Source organism: Maylandia zebra, linkage group LG12, assembly GCF_041146795.1.
Source record: "Maylandia zebra isolate NMK-2024a linkage group LG12, Mzebra_GT3a, whole genome shotgun sequence".
NCBI classification, from domain to species: Eukaryota; Metazoa; Chordata; class Actinopteri; order Cichliformes; family Cichlidae; genus Maylandia; species Maylandia zebra.
The window spans coordinates 38,698,619-38,712,857 of record NC_135178.1 but is presented as its reverse complement, the minus strand read 5'-3'; the positions used below and the strand labels follow the sequence as shown (position 1 = coordinate 38,712,857).

The 14,239-nt window shown below is 50.1% G+C and overlaps 2 protein-coding genes across 7 annotated transcripts in view; both read left to right on the top strand.

Annotated features, from left to right (window-relative positions):
• The window catches only part of tsc1a (TSC complex subunit 1a), a 15,917-nt gene extending 9,529 nt beyond the window's left edge, over window positions 1-6,388 (top strand). For 2 of the 3 annotated variants that reach the window (XM_014410164.3, XM_014410163.3), the window contains exons 14-22: window positions 1-126; window positions 559-629; window positions 1,034-1,200; window positions 1,295-1,477; window positions 1,569-1,679; window positions 2,063-2,185; window positions 4,729-4,916; window positions 4,990-5,130; window positions 5,287-6,388. The exon at window positions 1-126 is cut by the window's left edge and continues 8 nt beyond it. In XM_014410164.3, coding sequence (XP_014265650.3) covers window positions 1-126; window positions 559-629; window positions 1,034-1,200; window positions 1,295-1,477; window positions 1,569-1,679; window positions 2,063-2,185; window positions 4,729-4,916; window positions 4,990-5,130; window positions 5,287-5,731 — 1,555 coding nt within the window. In that variant the 3' untranslated portion in view covers window positions 5,732-6,388. The remainder of the gene's footprint in view (window positions 127-558; window positions 630-1,033; window positions 1,201-1,294; window positions 1,478-1,568; window positions 1,680-2,062; window positions 2,186-4,728; window positions 4,917-4,989; window positions 5,131-5,286) is intronic. The other variant, XM_014410165.3, reaches the window with a different exon arrangement.
• Window positions 6,389-6,845: 457 nt separating this feature from the next.
• ak8 (adenylate kinase 8) lies at window positions 6,846-14,224 on the top strand. 4 transcript variants are annotated; one of them, XM_076891259.1, is made up of 15 exons: window positions 6,846-7,111; window positions 7,389-7,482; window positions 7,549-7,633; window positions 8,733-8,782; window positions 8,877-8,963; window positions 9,154-9,222; window positions 11,187-11,268; window positions 11,352-11,423; window positions 11,524-11,694; window positions 12,421-12,543; window positions 12,872-12,961; window positions 13,252-13,393; window positions 13,490-13,570; window positions 13,738-13,867; window positions 14,057-14,224. In XM_076891259.1, the coding sequence occupies exons 2-15, from the start codon at window positions 7,399-7,401 to the stop codon at window positions 14,144-14,146; spliced, it is 1,356 nt and encodes a 451-aa protein (XP_076747374.1). In that variant the 5' UTR covers window positions 6,846-7,111; window positions 7,389-7,398; the 3' UTR covers window positions 14,147-14,224. The 4 variants fall into 4 exon arrangements, with proteins under 4 accessions (XP_076747374.1, XP_076747373.1, XP_012780258.1 ...); XM_076891258.1 differs by having other exon boundaries at window positions 6,847-7,171; window positions 7,303-7,482; window positions 11,494-11,694; XM_012924804.4 differs by having other exon boundaries at window positions 6,848-7,171; window positions 11,494-11,694.
• The last annotated feature ends 15 nt before the right edge of the window (window positions 14,225-14,239 follow it).

The following is a 14,239-nucleotide window of genomic DNA, read 5'->3' as shown; positions in this document are numbered from 1 at the left end:
GGAGAAGAAGGGGGGAGGACCACAGAGGGAGAACAGAGAGGAGGAGGTGACCTCTGTCTCCCCTCTGAAGGTTCTGGACCAGCTGATCGCCCGTGGAAACAACGCCCACGATTGCCTCAGCAGGAGGTGAGCCGCAGGAAGTTATCAGAGGGCATTATCAGGCAGAACGCCGCCTCACGCCCAAAACACACCGATCAGTATCACATCAAAGGTGTGAGTCGCCTAGCTTCATATTGTAACGCATAAACGCCCCCTGAGCGAGCGCTTTGGAGATAGTGGGAAGACAGAAGTCCTTCTAACAGGAAGAAAGCTGCAGCACAGCCAGGCTGAGGGAGGAGAGGCCGGTCGGGGTGAGGCGACAAAACAAGACATTAAACACGAAGCGAGATTCCCGCTGCTCGCCGATCGATGGAGCGAGGTGCAGCCATCGTCTAGTCTGTCGATGAAACCGTGTCCTTAGATTTGAAACGTCTGCACGCGTGTCATCAGAGACCCGTCTGATGTTGTGTAAAACATGCTAACCTGCGTCACCTCTTTCTTCTTCTGTGGTGTTCACAGGTTATCAGCTGGGAGTAAGTCGGTGGATCGGAGTCACTCTGGAGGTAAACAGCAGAGCATGAAAAGCAAAGGTACCTGAACTCTCGCCTCATCACGCTCATTAACCTCACATGCACATGAAGCTGTAAGCTCACTGTGTGGAGCTGACAAGCTCCTGAACCCGCGCCGCTGTTTCAGCTCGTCGTCACATTCGCTGCTGTTTGCGGGCGCCGTCCTGAATCTGCGTTCAGGTTTGATTTAGCCGGCTGGTGTTCTCGGGTTCAGTTTTCACGTCTTGAGGCTGATGAGGAAGCGGTTCGCGGCAGGATCCACGCTGGTTCTTGGCAGCTGTGGGACACCGTGCTCCGGTTCTCTCGTATTCGCCGTACTGACCACGCCCAGCTCGTTTAATGACCCTCAGACGAGCTGTGGCGTCAAGCTGCCGGGTTTGCATCAGCACAGAGGATTTCATTAGAACTGTGTGTGTGTGTGTCAGGCTCCACCCAGGAGGAGGAGCTTCAGTCTCTGACCAATCAGCTGCTGCTCGTCCATGCTCAGCTCCAGTACGAGCGCTTCAAGCGGCAACAGCACGCCATCCGAAACCGCCGGCTGCTGCGGAGGGTCATCAACGCGACAACGCTGGAGGAGCAGAGCGCTGCCATGGTAACACACACGTCAACCTCATCATGATGCTGAACACCACCCACGTAGCCCCTCCTCTCATGTTTTCTCTCCTCTGTCACGCTGCTGGTTGCAGAAGTCTCAGCTCGGCGTTCAAGACGAGGAGATCCGGAGTCTGAGGGCGAGTCTGGACGAGGAGCAGCGCCGATACTCGGCGCTGCAGCGCGACACACACACACGCAGCGGGCAGCTGCACACACACATTGCACATCTGCTGCAGCTGCAACGAGACGAGCAGAGAGAGAGCCAGAGACTGCAGGTCACACACACACACACACACACACACACACACACACACACACACCATCAGCAAAGAGCTTCACATCCTGTGCTCTGATTGGCTGTTGCAGGGTGAGCTGCAGGAGTGCCAGAGCAGACTGCAGGATCTGGAGGCGGAGCTTCAGAAAGCCAATTACAGGGCGTATAATGCTGAGCACCAGCTGACCCAGCTGTCAGTGAAGGTGAGTCCCGATTAGTCGATGGCATCGTTGAAGGAGCACGGCGCCCAGCTGCTTCTCTCTGTGTGTGGCCTCGCAGCATCACAGTGTGTCCATGACGACTAAATACACACCGAGAGGAGGCAGATATGTGGGTCAGAGGGGTTTCACTTCCTGTCAGACACCGATAGGTCTGTCGAGTCTGTAACGAGTCCGTGTGTGCTCAGGCTGTTTCAGTTTAAACCAGCAGCAGAGAAACTGAAGACAAAGCCAGTTTTTCTGTTTCTGAATAATGAAGGAGGACGAGCCCACAGTGGCTCAAAAACAGTAACCACAGCTGAAGTCCTGAGGCAGCTGCTCCCACTCAGTCCTGTTCTACAGATGTTTGTGTGTCTGTGTGTCTCCAGCTGTGCAGCAGTGAGCAGCTGCATCAACAGATGTTCCTGCTGAACCAGCAGCTGGTCCTGCTCGGAGAGACCAACAAAGCTCTGCAGCAACAGCTGGAGGGCGGAGAGACACAGCGCTGCACCGTAAGACCCACACACACACACCAGCTTCAGCCAGCTTCAGCCAGTTTCAGCCAGCTTCAGCCAGCTTCAGCCAGCTTCAGCCAGCTTCAGTCAGCTACTATTTTCTTCTCCAGTCTGTGCCGAGAGATTTCTCCTGTTTATTCCTTACTTTTTATATTTTATTCAGGCACAGTTGTTGTGGAGCACCCACAGTTTCATTGTACATGTACAATGATAATAAAAGGCTATTCTATTCAATTCTTGGTTGTTAGAAAGTGAATGTCCATAATGTACACTGTCAGTGTAACACAAGTTAAATTATATGTAGTTATTTATATGTTGACTTCAGGGAGGTGGACGGAGAGGAGGGGCTCTCTGTCGATCAGGGGCCTCGAATATGAACGAGCCGAGGGCCACTGCTGTCGTCTCATTGGAGCCACTTTAGTGCTCAAGTAGTACAAAAACAAACAAGAAAACAGACACAAATATTTCTGAAAATGTTTTTTGTTTTTTAAATTTCTAACTTGTAGAAGACGACTGTGCCTGTATAATTTAACTACCCGAAGCCTTTCATTGAATGACCAAACAAACACATCGCTCCTCTGTCGGTCCCACACGTGGCAGCACTGCTGCTGTCGTTGTGTTTGTAACTAAATCATCGTGCAGACATACGTGTACACGTTCCTGCTCTCTGCTCATGTTGTCTTCATATTAAATCATTTAAAGAACTTATTTTAACATTGCGCTCGACAACAAACATAAAAAGTCACTTCATCGGCCAAACTGCATCATATTTCGTCACATCATGTACGAGCCGTGAGTAGGGGTGACGTGAGCCGTTAGTGGCCCCTGGGCCACGAGTTTGAGACCCTTGGTGTAGATAAACTCCAAATGCTTGGAAGTTGTAAACACGGCAAGAATGAGAAACAGACAAATAAATAAATCCAGTTCAGTGTTCAAAGACCGAACGCTCCTTCATCCTCATTCGCCCACATGGCTCCTCCTCTCTCTCTGTGATGTCACATCCTGCTGCGTTTCTCTCTGTGACTAAAGCTCAAACATCAAAATCACATTTTCTTGTTTTCTACGTCGTACCTGAACATGACTCATCGTTAGCTCTGTCACGTCAGTATTCACTTCAACAGGATCTGTTTTTAACTCAGATTCGTAAAAACACGTTTTCCCTTTAGCCATGTTGCTATGACGACCCCACGCACCTTAGGCGCTACTTGACTGTAGCGGCGAACGAGTGGGTGATAAAGCGCAGACACGCGCCTGCATGCAGAGCTTCAGGATCTGATTAGCAGAATCACATCTACGACTGTGTTTCTCATCGTTTCAGTGAGACACGTTTTCTCTTCCACGCTAACCTGCCGAGATCAGCACATCACAATCGTTACTCAGACTCCGGCCCTTTCTCAATTCTAAGTACGCGAGTCCGTGCTCGCGTTCTCGGCGAGACCGGACTCGCCGAGAACGCGAGCACGGACTCGCGATTTGTACAACTGGAACAGCAGCGTACTTGATGATGTCACAGGTCCAGAGTTTTTACTGCCGTCCTTAATTTAACTGTGAGTAATATGTGATGAAGCTTTAATCACAGCCGAACCGGTTTACTCAGGAACAAATTAAACACTGGAACAAACCAAACATTAACATTTAGAAGTGATCTAAGTGACTTATATATCATGTTTAACCTCAGTAGTGAAATCTCCATTAATAAAAATAGTGTACATGTACATACGTGTACATACCTTAATAAAAACAAGCAGGTGAGATGTTAGAACGCTTTTATTTTTATTGTAGTGGACACTCAATACAATAGACAGCTGCTGGGGTTTGTTTAACCTGAGTAGCAAAAAGACCGCGGGGGGGTTGAAAACGCTGTGCCGGGAGTCCGCTGTTCTCGCCGGCTCTAATAATCCTCGACCTCGCTGTCTGCTGTGGAGCCGGCGGGTCACAGACGTCTCCGAAAACGTCGGAGCGCGTTTGGAAATATGTGACATCTTGATAAATCGAGCAGATGTTTGAAGTTCACACAGCTACATTCTCGCTTGAAAATAACTTAAAAGTTTATTTTGTGACCCAGAAAGAGTAATATGTAAAAGTTTTTAGCCCCGCTCGTCCGCCATTGCTGCGTTTGAGTTTTGGACGAAATGCATTCTGGGATATTTAGCTGTACCAAGTCCACACAAGTCACCACCGATGCATGCTCGATAAAACGGGCGGAGCGACTTGATGCGTACTTTGAACTGGAACAGTACTTGGTCTCCGACTGATGACGTATCACGAGTACACGAGAACACAAGTACGCATATTGAGACAGGCCCTCCGTTTCTCCTTCAACGTATGTTTTGATTTAGATTTTTGTTTCTTATTAAAGACGGTTCACTAAAAGCACGTACAGAGTTATAGCACACCTTTTACGCTTCCTCAGACGTAAGTCGGGGAGTTGACTCTCTCAACAACACACCGCCCTCTGCTGACCCTTTTGTGTAATGCAAATGTGGCCACTATGATGAATGGAGCGTGCGCTGTTCTAAATGTACTCTGCTGTGTGTCAGGAGGCGTCCATGCTGCAGTGCAGTGTGGGTAAGGAGTTCCTGAGGCTGAAGGACAACGATGTCCAGCAGAGACAGAAGCTGGAAGCAGCCAATCACAGGATCACGGAGCTGGAGAGCCAGCAGGCCAGGAAAGACCAGCTGATCCTGAGCCAGAAAAAACTGCTGGAGGACACCAAGAACCAGAACAGGTCAGTCCGGCTTCACCTTCTGGAACTCTCCACACGGGAAGCGTCGGACTCAGACTGCGTATGTCGCTTTCAGGGTAGAGCTGTCGGCGTCGGAGAGCCGCTGTGCCGCTCTGAGGAGAGTTACTCAGGCGCTGCAGACCGAGATGCTTCAGCTGTACGGTCAGATCGCGGGAGGCGGGGCTCACCCAAACGGCGAGCTGCAGGACGTCAGCAGGTAAACAGGGCCATCGTCCGAGGACGCCTCGATCCCACAGAGACGTCCAAAATGATTTAATGAGACGGGCAGAACCAGGACGAGTGTCTGTGCTTTTATTCTCCACGTGTGCGTTGTTGATAAATGTTTGCCTTTCTGTGTCATACTGTCCTCCAGATCCGACAGCGGAGCCTTACCTGATGCTCAGGGAAGCCAAAAGTCCCTCCTCCCGTTTTCTTCTGCTGTTGGGATCATGAACGGAGCAGTGGAGGTCCTTTCCACCTCCCCCGTGTCCCTCTCACTCTCCCCCATCGACTCCCCGCTGGCTGTCGGCTCCTTCCTGGAGCAACGAGCCCGACAGCTGTTCAGACCCACAGATCAGAACCAGGAGGAGGAGGAGGAGGTGGAGGTCGGGGAGGAGGAGGTGAATGTCCAACCAGCAAGCCCTCCACTCGGTCAGGAGGTGGAGGAGGCATCACTCCCTGTAGGAAGTCCTCAGACTGAGCCGCTGAGCCAAGCCGCAGACCCCATCGTGGCCCCCGTAGACCTGACACTCGCCGTCCAACAGAGGAGACACGAACTGAGCATCATGGACTACGACGAGACACTGCCCGACATCTGAGGGAGGAGGAGGTGGGGTTCCTAGGGGCTCCGCCCTCACTCTGGAAAAGAGCAATAAAGATGATAATGATAAGGCAATAAGCAGGCTGATCCAAGATCAGCAAACTTTCAGTAACGATTGTTATTTATTAGGGGAATTAAATCTACAGCTAGCCTGGCTAGTATCCACAAACAAAAATGCCCTCTAATAAGTGGCATCCAATCAAAAGGACAGTCGCTCCTATCCAGTGCTGATGGGAGTGGTCTGTTGGGCGGTCTGCTAGTACCGCCATAGTCTCAGCCATAGTATTGATCCATAGTTATGATAAAAGGAGTCTAGTTCAGGGACTCCAGTTAGCTGAGGTGAAGCCTCGCAGATAGCTAGCAGCTACAGCCGCCTGCATCAGCCAATCAAATTCCAGGATTTGATCACAAGAAAGTGACGCGGCTGAAACTGTAACGCTGAAGCTTCAGAGTCGATGATGTGCCTTTGTCCGTCTTTTTTCTACAGTCTGTGTTTCAGCTGATTTTCCTGTTTAAGCCAAAAAGTGCTTCATGCCAAATTAAACGCTGCGACTGATGATTGTTTTCTTTATGGATTTGTCAGCTGATCAGTAACTGCAGACAAACCAAAGATGTGCTCCTGAAACACTGTGACAGAAATAAAGATGTAAACGTCTGTTTGTGCGTTTTTTGTTAAAGTTGTCACACTTTTCAATGCTCTTTGTTTAAAAAGATTTGCCACACATTTAAGATATATTTGAAAACCAACATTATTTTAAGGGAATTTGTGAACTTTGTTTCTAAATGAATTCTCTTATTAATATTTGACACCATGAATATGACATTTATTACTAATTAAATTTGTTATAATTAGATTATTACTAATCTTTGTTTTATATTAATTTTTATATGCAATTTGGGGGTGATTGTATTTTCCGGGTATTTTAATCTGAATATTTGACACTATAGGGAAAACTAACCTGATGTTTTCCTCACTGATGGATTTAAAGGCGCCATTTTTCTCCAGGTTCTGGCTCAGGTGATTAAAAATGCGCCAAACGTGCGGAAATGAGACTTTTCTGACGTCAGTCGGGTCCTGATCGATCGTCCTTAGTTAACCGTTCAAGAAACGTCCCCTCGTGAACTCTGCACCGTTTGCCCTGCACGGGCAGTGATGACGTCGTTCCCTAGCAACCGACCAACGCGTCGTAGCGACCGTCCCGAGAGCGAAGAGGCGGGAAGGATTTTGGTGTTATCGTTATTTTTGGTTTTAACGTCGTTTTTGTGCCAAAGTTCGGATTTTAGCGGATACGTCTGAGCGCGAGACGTTTGTTAATGTTTCCCGCGCTTCAGCAGCCAACAGAAAGTTCCTGGGAAACGGTGAGAGGTGTTTGGACAGGTGAGAGGCCGGAAGTGGAGCTCTGAAAGCGGACGTCAACTTTTTAAAAGATAAAATCAGGTTGACCGTTAAAACATTCATGTTTTATTGTTGTCAGAAAATGTTTGAACAGTTGTGTGTTAGTGTATGTTGTGTATTCAGCTGACAGCCCTTTATTCGTGGGCCCGTTGGCTCCCTAACCCTGAGTACAGGAGATGGTCGGTGTGCGGCGTTCAGGGGAGTCGGGACAGAATATCAGTGTTTGATCGGTGTGTGGTGGGCCTGGTGGTGCTTTCAGGGACTTCCTGATGGATGAGACGGTGAGGCCTCTGAGGATTCCTCCTCAGGCGTTCGTCTACGCCGACAAACACAACGTGGCCCAGCTGGTGCAGGTAAAGGTGCAGCTGCAGGTTTCCCACGCGTGAAGCTGCTCTACATTCACTGTGTGTGTGTTTCAGAGCATGCTGTGCAGCCTGGTGATCGATCAGCCTGTTGATCCGATCTCCTACCTGATCGGGCTTCTGCAGAGGAGCAGCGATGATGGTGAGGTCGCCGTCGTGTCCCTGATGGCTTTTATTTGTTAGCATCGCTTAAAGCAGGGGTGTCAAACTCAAATACACAGTGGGCCAAAATTCAAAACTGGAACAAAGTCGCGGGCTAACATTAATATTTATTGAAAAAAAAAAATCTTCCTCCAGATATAAGAATGAATCTTTTCTTCTGGACTCAAACACGTTTTGCTGAAAAACTGAATATGGAACAGCAAAGCTTAATACTAAACAATATATATATTAGCTGTATAATACCAGTAGGCCAGCTCTGATAGTAATTTTGTATGGCTTCGTGGGCCAAAAGTAATTAGGCTGCGGGCCAGAGTCTGACACCTATGGCTTAAAGCATTCCTTTAAAATTGTCTTTAAACGCAGACCGGGCAGAATATAAAGTCTTAAAATGGTCTCAGCCTTAATTCATCATTTTTATCACAGAAACACATACAGGACGTTTGCGATATCTGGAAACTCCAACGAACTCGCACACCTGTAAAGCTTTGAGTCAGGAATTTATTCTGACGTTATTAAAAATGAGACGCAACTATGGGGCTCATCAGACACCACGTTTTACAAATGCTTTTATGCACATTGAAATGTTTAGTGTCAGTCCTAAACCGTTGTTCAGTTAGGATTAGAGTTCAGCACCGGAAACAGTGGCAACGATGAAGACACAAACACACGAGGTTCTCTGACGTCAGCTACACAATGAGCAATAAAAAGCTTAAATAAGCACAAACTAACAAATACATCGGGCCAAGAGAAGGACCGAAACACAGCCGAGGCAGAAACATGATGCCGCCCCTAGGGGGCGCTCTGACTCCAGCAACATCAGCACAGACGGACACCACTGCACTCACAAACCGCTAATGATAGGTCGTGGTTCTTTGTTCTGACGTCGCTCTCAACGCTCTTCTGAAATATTGATGTGGTCGTGTGTCCACGAGATTTTGAATGCAGCGTGTTGTGTTTAAGGACAGTAAGGTGTTTCATTTCTCCAATCGGTGGTGATCTTTGGCAAGCGTCTGCAGCAGGAAACAGTCAGACTGCAGGTCATGTGACCAGCTTGTTTTCTGACGTCTGATCTGTGTCAGTCCCCAGGGTCATGGTGCTGGGACCTCCTGCTGTCGGCAAACACACCGTGGTGAGTTCAAGTGAGCGTGGGAAACTTTCAGCTGACCTCCGCTTGCTCGTTTACGTTTCTTCTTCTTCTATGTTTTTTGGGGGGTTTTCTTCAGGCCAAAAAGCTGAGCGCCGAGCTGAGAGCTGTTCACGTGACCGAAGGCAGTTTACTGCAGTACCGATCAGAGCTGCACGCCGAGCAGGTACACCTGCTTTTTCCTGATGTCTGTATCTGATCATTGTTGACTCTGAGCGGAGTGATGAAGTCTGACCTCAGTGTTGTCACTTTGTGACCAAACCGCCCGACCCCTCCCTGGTCCTCCTGTCTAGAGCCCGTTTGTTCATTCTGTGCATCATCCTGATGCCCGTGTGACCTGTGTTTTGTGTGTTTAGGAGCTTTCGGAGGGGGTGCTGGTTGGACTGGTTCAGCAGAGGCTGAAGGAGATGGACTGCTTCCACCGGGTGAGTCAGCCTCACAGTCCGGTTAGCTTAAAGCATCATTAAACATTTGTGCCGTGTTCGCACAGACCTGGGTCAAAGATCGTCGGTGCCACATGTCACAACCCGTTTGAAACGTCCCCCCTGATGTCCCCCCTGTTAGAAACGTCCCCCGTTACCCGCCTCACTTGCGTCTGTGATTGATGATAATTAGCGCTCTGGTCTCCGTTGTGTCCTACTACGATTCCCAGCAGGCCGAGCAGCGTTCTCCCCGAGGACGGGCTGATCAAAGGGATGCTGCTGTCACATCATGTGTGTTATATTCACACGGGCCGCTCCTCGCCGACGCTCCTCGTTAGCATCACGTCCCGTTTGCGAGGGCTGCTTTCAGATCAGTTTAAGGCAATGAAAGACGGAGGAGCAGCTGTCACAACAACAGCGACACAAACTGAACGCCTTCAAGCGGCATCGTGCTCAAAACGCATCCAGACAAATAAAGACTCGCCTGCAAGCGAGATCGGCGGCACCTGTCCCAGGTTACCTGCGCTGCCGGGAGGTCTGAGAGGGCGGGGCTTTTTGCAGGAGGTCTGGAAGAATTCTGCCTTCTTTTGCACTACTGCAGCTTTGAGCAGGACCCAGTCGCAGCACAGGTTCAGGGGGGGTGTCTGTGGTGTCCGCTCAGGGCTCTGCAGTCCCACAGGGGGGTTTCTAGTCTGCTTCTTTATTGTTGCTCAGTGTGAAGAAGTTCAACAATACGTCTGTGTCTCTACACGATAAAGAAACAGAAACTGCCACAGACGTGGATCAGCTGCTGGACCCGTGTGATCAAACATGGCAGACAGGAAGTTTATTCCATGTTTAACAATCAGAGTACATTCAAAATGAAATACACTGCCTTGATTTTTCTACAAGGTCAGGAAAGAGAGCGGTGTTCGAGACTTCAGTCTGGTATAGTTTGAGGGAACATTTTATGTAATGAAGGGAAAGAACCATGTGTTGTGATTGGTTCAGGACATACCTGCCTGCCCTCGGCTACCCTCAGCCACCGCCACAGGTCGGCTGATCTTTATTACTCTGCTTTCACTTGGTTTCGACAGGTACGCCAATACTGAACTGCTCTGCTGCAACATTAGCGAGCAAAGCTTTAACAACGTTTTGTGTCAAAACTTCAGAGAAGCAGAACAAACAGAAGCTGTTTACACCTCAGACTGTAAACGAAAGATGGACACGGCTCGTCACATCTCAGCTTCTCATGTGAGACTCACTCCTGCGAAGATCTCAGTGAGACAGCTCCACCCGTCAGAGTGTGTGTGTGTGTGTGTGTGTCATTAGCAGCTTCTTTGATTTGCTAATAGCTGTTTTTGGCTGCAGGCTAAACTCGTCACACACACACCAGGGACCGTCTGTGTGTGTGTTTGTGTCGGTGTGTGTGTTGAGGATGACTGACAGGTCCCGTCAGGACACCGCCTGCTGCTGTCACATTAAATTGTGCAACTTTGCGTCCGGCAGGAGCGTGGATGTGCAGGTGAAGATGAACCGTTAGTACACACTTCCAAGAGCTTCCAACAGAACCGGGACAGAACAGAGAGCAGGCACCTGTCAGTCTAACAGGCCACACCCCTAACAGTGCACCCTTTAGCAGCCCCTCCCTGAGCCCAGTTCTGCTGGAGGTTTCTGCCTGTTTCCTTCCTGCTTGTTCATATAGAGGGGTCTGATTGGTGGGTTTCTCTGTGAAGCTCTGTGTCAATAAAGCTGAACTGAATCAGAGACACGTGCAGAAGCTCAGAGTTGGAGCTCTGACGGAGGCTTCTGAAGATACTCTTCAGACAGACTGAACGCATCACCTGCTCATGAGCATGGGATCATGCTGACCTCTGAACCCACACACACACACACACACACACACACACACACACACACACACACACACACACACAGCCTGACGTGTGTGTGTGTGTGTGTGTGTGTGTGTGTGTGTGTTACTGCAGGGCTGGGTGTTGGAGGGAATCCCTCAGACTCGCCTGCAGGCTCTGAGTCTGCAGCAGGGCGGAGTCATCCCCGAGCACGTTGGTAAGTAACAGGAAGTGAGATCACGCTTTGTGCCCTGCGCGGCTGCTTCCTGTGTGACATCACGCTGTGGTATGTGTCATCAGTGATGCTCGAGGCGGCGGATGATGTGCTGATGGAGAGAAGTTGCGGACGGCTGGTCGACGCAATCACTGGGGGTGAGCCCACGCCCATAATCAAACATCAGTGAATATGTTCTTTCCTTGTGACATCACTTCCTGTCTGCAGACATCTACCATCGGACTTTCATCCTGCCAGATGATGACATTATCACTCGGCGTCTGGAGAAGGGGAGGAGTCTGACAGACCAACAGAGACTTGCTAAGCTTCACCGTTACTGTTGTGAGGTCACGGGTCTGAGATCAGCCTATCAGCACGTGCTCAAGGTCATCGACAGCGACCAACCACACGCTGACATCTACCAGCAAGGTACAGACCCACACAGACTCTCTCACACACACACAGACTCACACACACACAGATGCTGATTGGTCAGTGAGGAGTGTTTGCATCATCGGTGTGAACGATGCTCTCCTGTGGTTGAGTCCAGGTTCAGGCTCCTCCCTCCCAGACCTGCGGTGTGCCACAGTTTTGGTTCTGCTCGTCTTCAGCACGTTTTGAGCAGCTTTGCTATGCAGATGATATTCAGGTGTTTTTTGCTCTAAGCCTCGAGACGTGTGTCCAGATCCTGCAGAGGTGCTTGGACTCTATTAAAAGTTGGATGTCTGACAGTTTTTCTCCATCTTAATGAAGAAGAAGCTGGAGGCCCTGTTCGTGCCCCTGACAGAGTTGTACCTGACGGAGGCTCTTGGTCCCCTTGCTCCGTTTACTAAATCCTCTGTCAAGAACTCTGAGGGGACCTGGACTCTATGATGATTGAACTACATCCTGCAGGTCCCAGAGGTCATGTGATCAGGGCCTGCTGGCTGGAGCCTCGGACACATCTAAACACTTGGCGCTTGGCTTTATGAACTTTATGAACGGTGCTGCAGGAATGAAACTGTTCTTTAATGATGCCTCAGTGAAACAGTCACAGAGCAGGCAGCTCCAGCATCTTGTCCTCAGGTGTGCTCCATACACCTGAGCTCGTTCTTTCTGTGATCTACCTGCTGATTCAGGTAAAGCATTAACTGGTGTGTGTGTGTTTTCTCTTAGTGCTGGCTTTTGTCCGGACTCGTCAGCGCTCCAGAACTCCCAGAATCCTCCTGCTGGGACCACCGGGGTCTGGAAGGAGCCGTCAAGCCCAGCTGCTGTCAGAGAAGTACGGGATGGTGGACGGTACGCAGCCAGGATGGGGTCACAGTTGAGGGACACCAGCTCAGGTTCACTGTGCATCCAATAGGAAGCTCCGTAGCTGCTAAATACAAACCTGCCACAGTCTCTTTGTAACATGTAAAGATATGACAGAGACCTTAAAGGGTCAGAGGTCACACTGATGAAAAGCATGTCCTGTCAGGTCACATATAGGTCAGAGTGAAATCTGAGGTTTCGCTCAGGTGGAGGAAGTAATGAGAATGGCCAAAGGTCACACGACGAAGACTGTTTTCACTTTTTACTGTGTGTGTGTGTGTGTGTGTGTGTGTGTGTGTGTGTGTGTGTGTGTCAGTGAGCTGTGGTCGTTTGCTGAGGTCTGTAGCTGCAGCTGGTTCCAGTCGAGGAGCAGAGGTCCAGGCGTACCTGGATGACAGACGTCCAGGTGAGCACACACTCATGTCTGCCTGCGGCTGCGATGTTCTCTATCAAACCTTCCAGAAAGTGCCGCTCGTCTCGCGTCAGTCCACACAAGGTTTCCCACAAGTGTGTGGGACCATCCAGAGGGTTTTTGGACATGTTTATGGTGTGACTAATGTGCAAAAAAGAAATCAGGGAGGGGGCAGAGACAGTACGAGCTGACATAAGCCTCCGACCGTCGCTGCCGAGGCGCGGCCGGCTGTGACCGTGTGCGCTAGCGTCCAGAGGGCGACACTAACCCCGCTGTGGCTGCAGTTTCAGACTCGCTGCTGCTGCAGGTCCTGGAGGAGCGGCTGAGCCGACCCGACTGCACCCGCGGGGGCTGGATCCTGCACGGCTTCCCCTGCGACCTGCAGCAGGCCCGGAGCCTGCAGGAGAGCCACCAGCAGCCCAACAGGTACAGGCTCACTGTACTCACGGAGCCGTTCTCCAGAAAACTCCGAAATCCTTTTAACCTGCTCGCATTCTCGTCTCGTCCTCCTCTTACTGTCAGAGTTTTCTTCCTGGAGCTGACCGATGACGTTTGCCTGGAGAGACTCAGTCTGAGAGCCACAGACCCGGTCAGCGGTCAGAGGTCAGGAACTCAGATTTACCTGTGACGGGAAAATTCCCACTGCAGGGAGAACACGTCTGCATCATGCTGTCGGCCCTGTGATGTAATACACACACATGTGTAGGCACACACAGTGCCGATGGTGCAGTGGTGGTATTGACTGTGTGTGTGTGTGTGTGTGCGCGCAGCTTCCATCCTGTGACTCGGCCGGCTCCGAGCTCTGAGGTTCAGCACAGACTAAAGACCCGACCTGAGGACAGCATGGAGTCTGTAACACAGAGACTGAAACAGTACAGGCTCCACAGCGCCGCCCTGCAGGTACACACACACAGGAGAGAGATGGAGGCAAAACATTAGGAACAACAACAAAGACTAAAAGGCCAAAAACAAAGCTGTGATTTAAACCCATGGATCATAAGATCAGAACAAGCAGCAAAGATGAGCTGTAACCCGCAGGTGCACGCAGGTGAAAATCTAACTCTGTGTGTGTGTGTGTGTGTGTGTCAGTCTGTCTATCCTGAGGCCATTCACATCGATGCTGATCAGGACCCTCACTCTGTGTTTGAGGCCGTGGCGAGCAGGCTGACCTCTGAGTGACCTCTGACTCACCTGGACTCACCTGAACAAGCGGAGGTCACATGATTGTCTGTAAAAATAAAGCATGTGCTGCTCCTCCCTGTGTTTGTTATG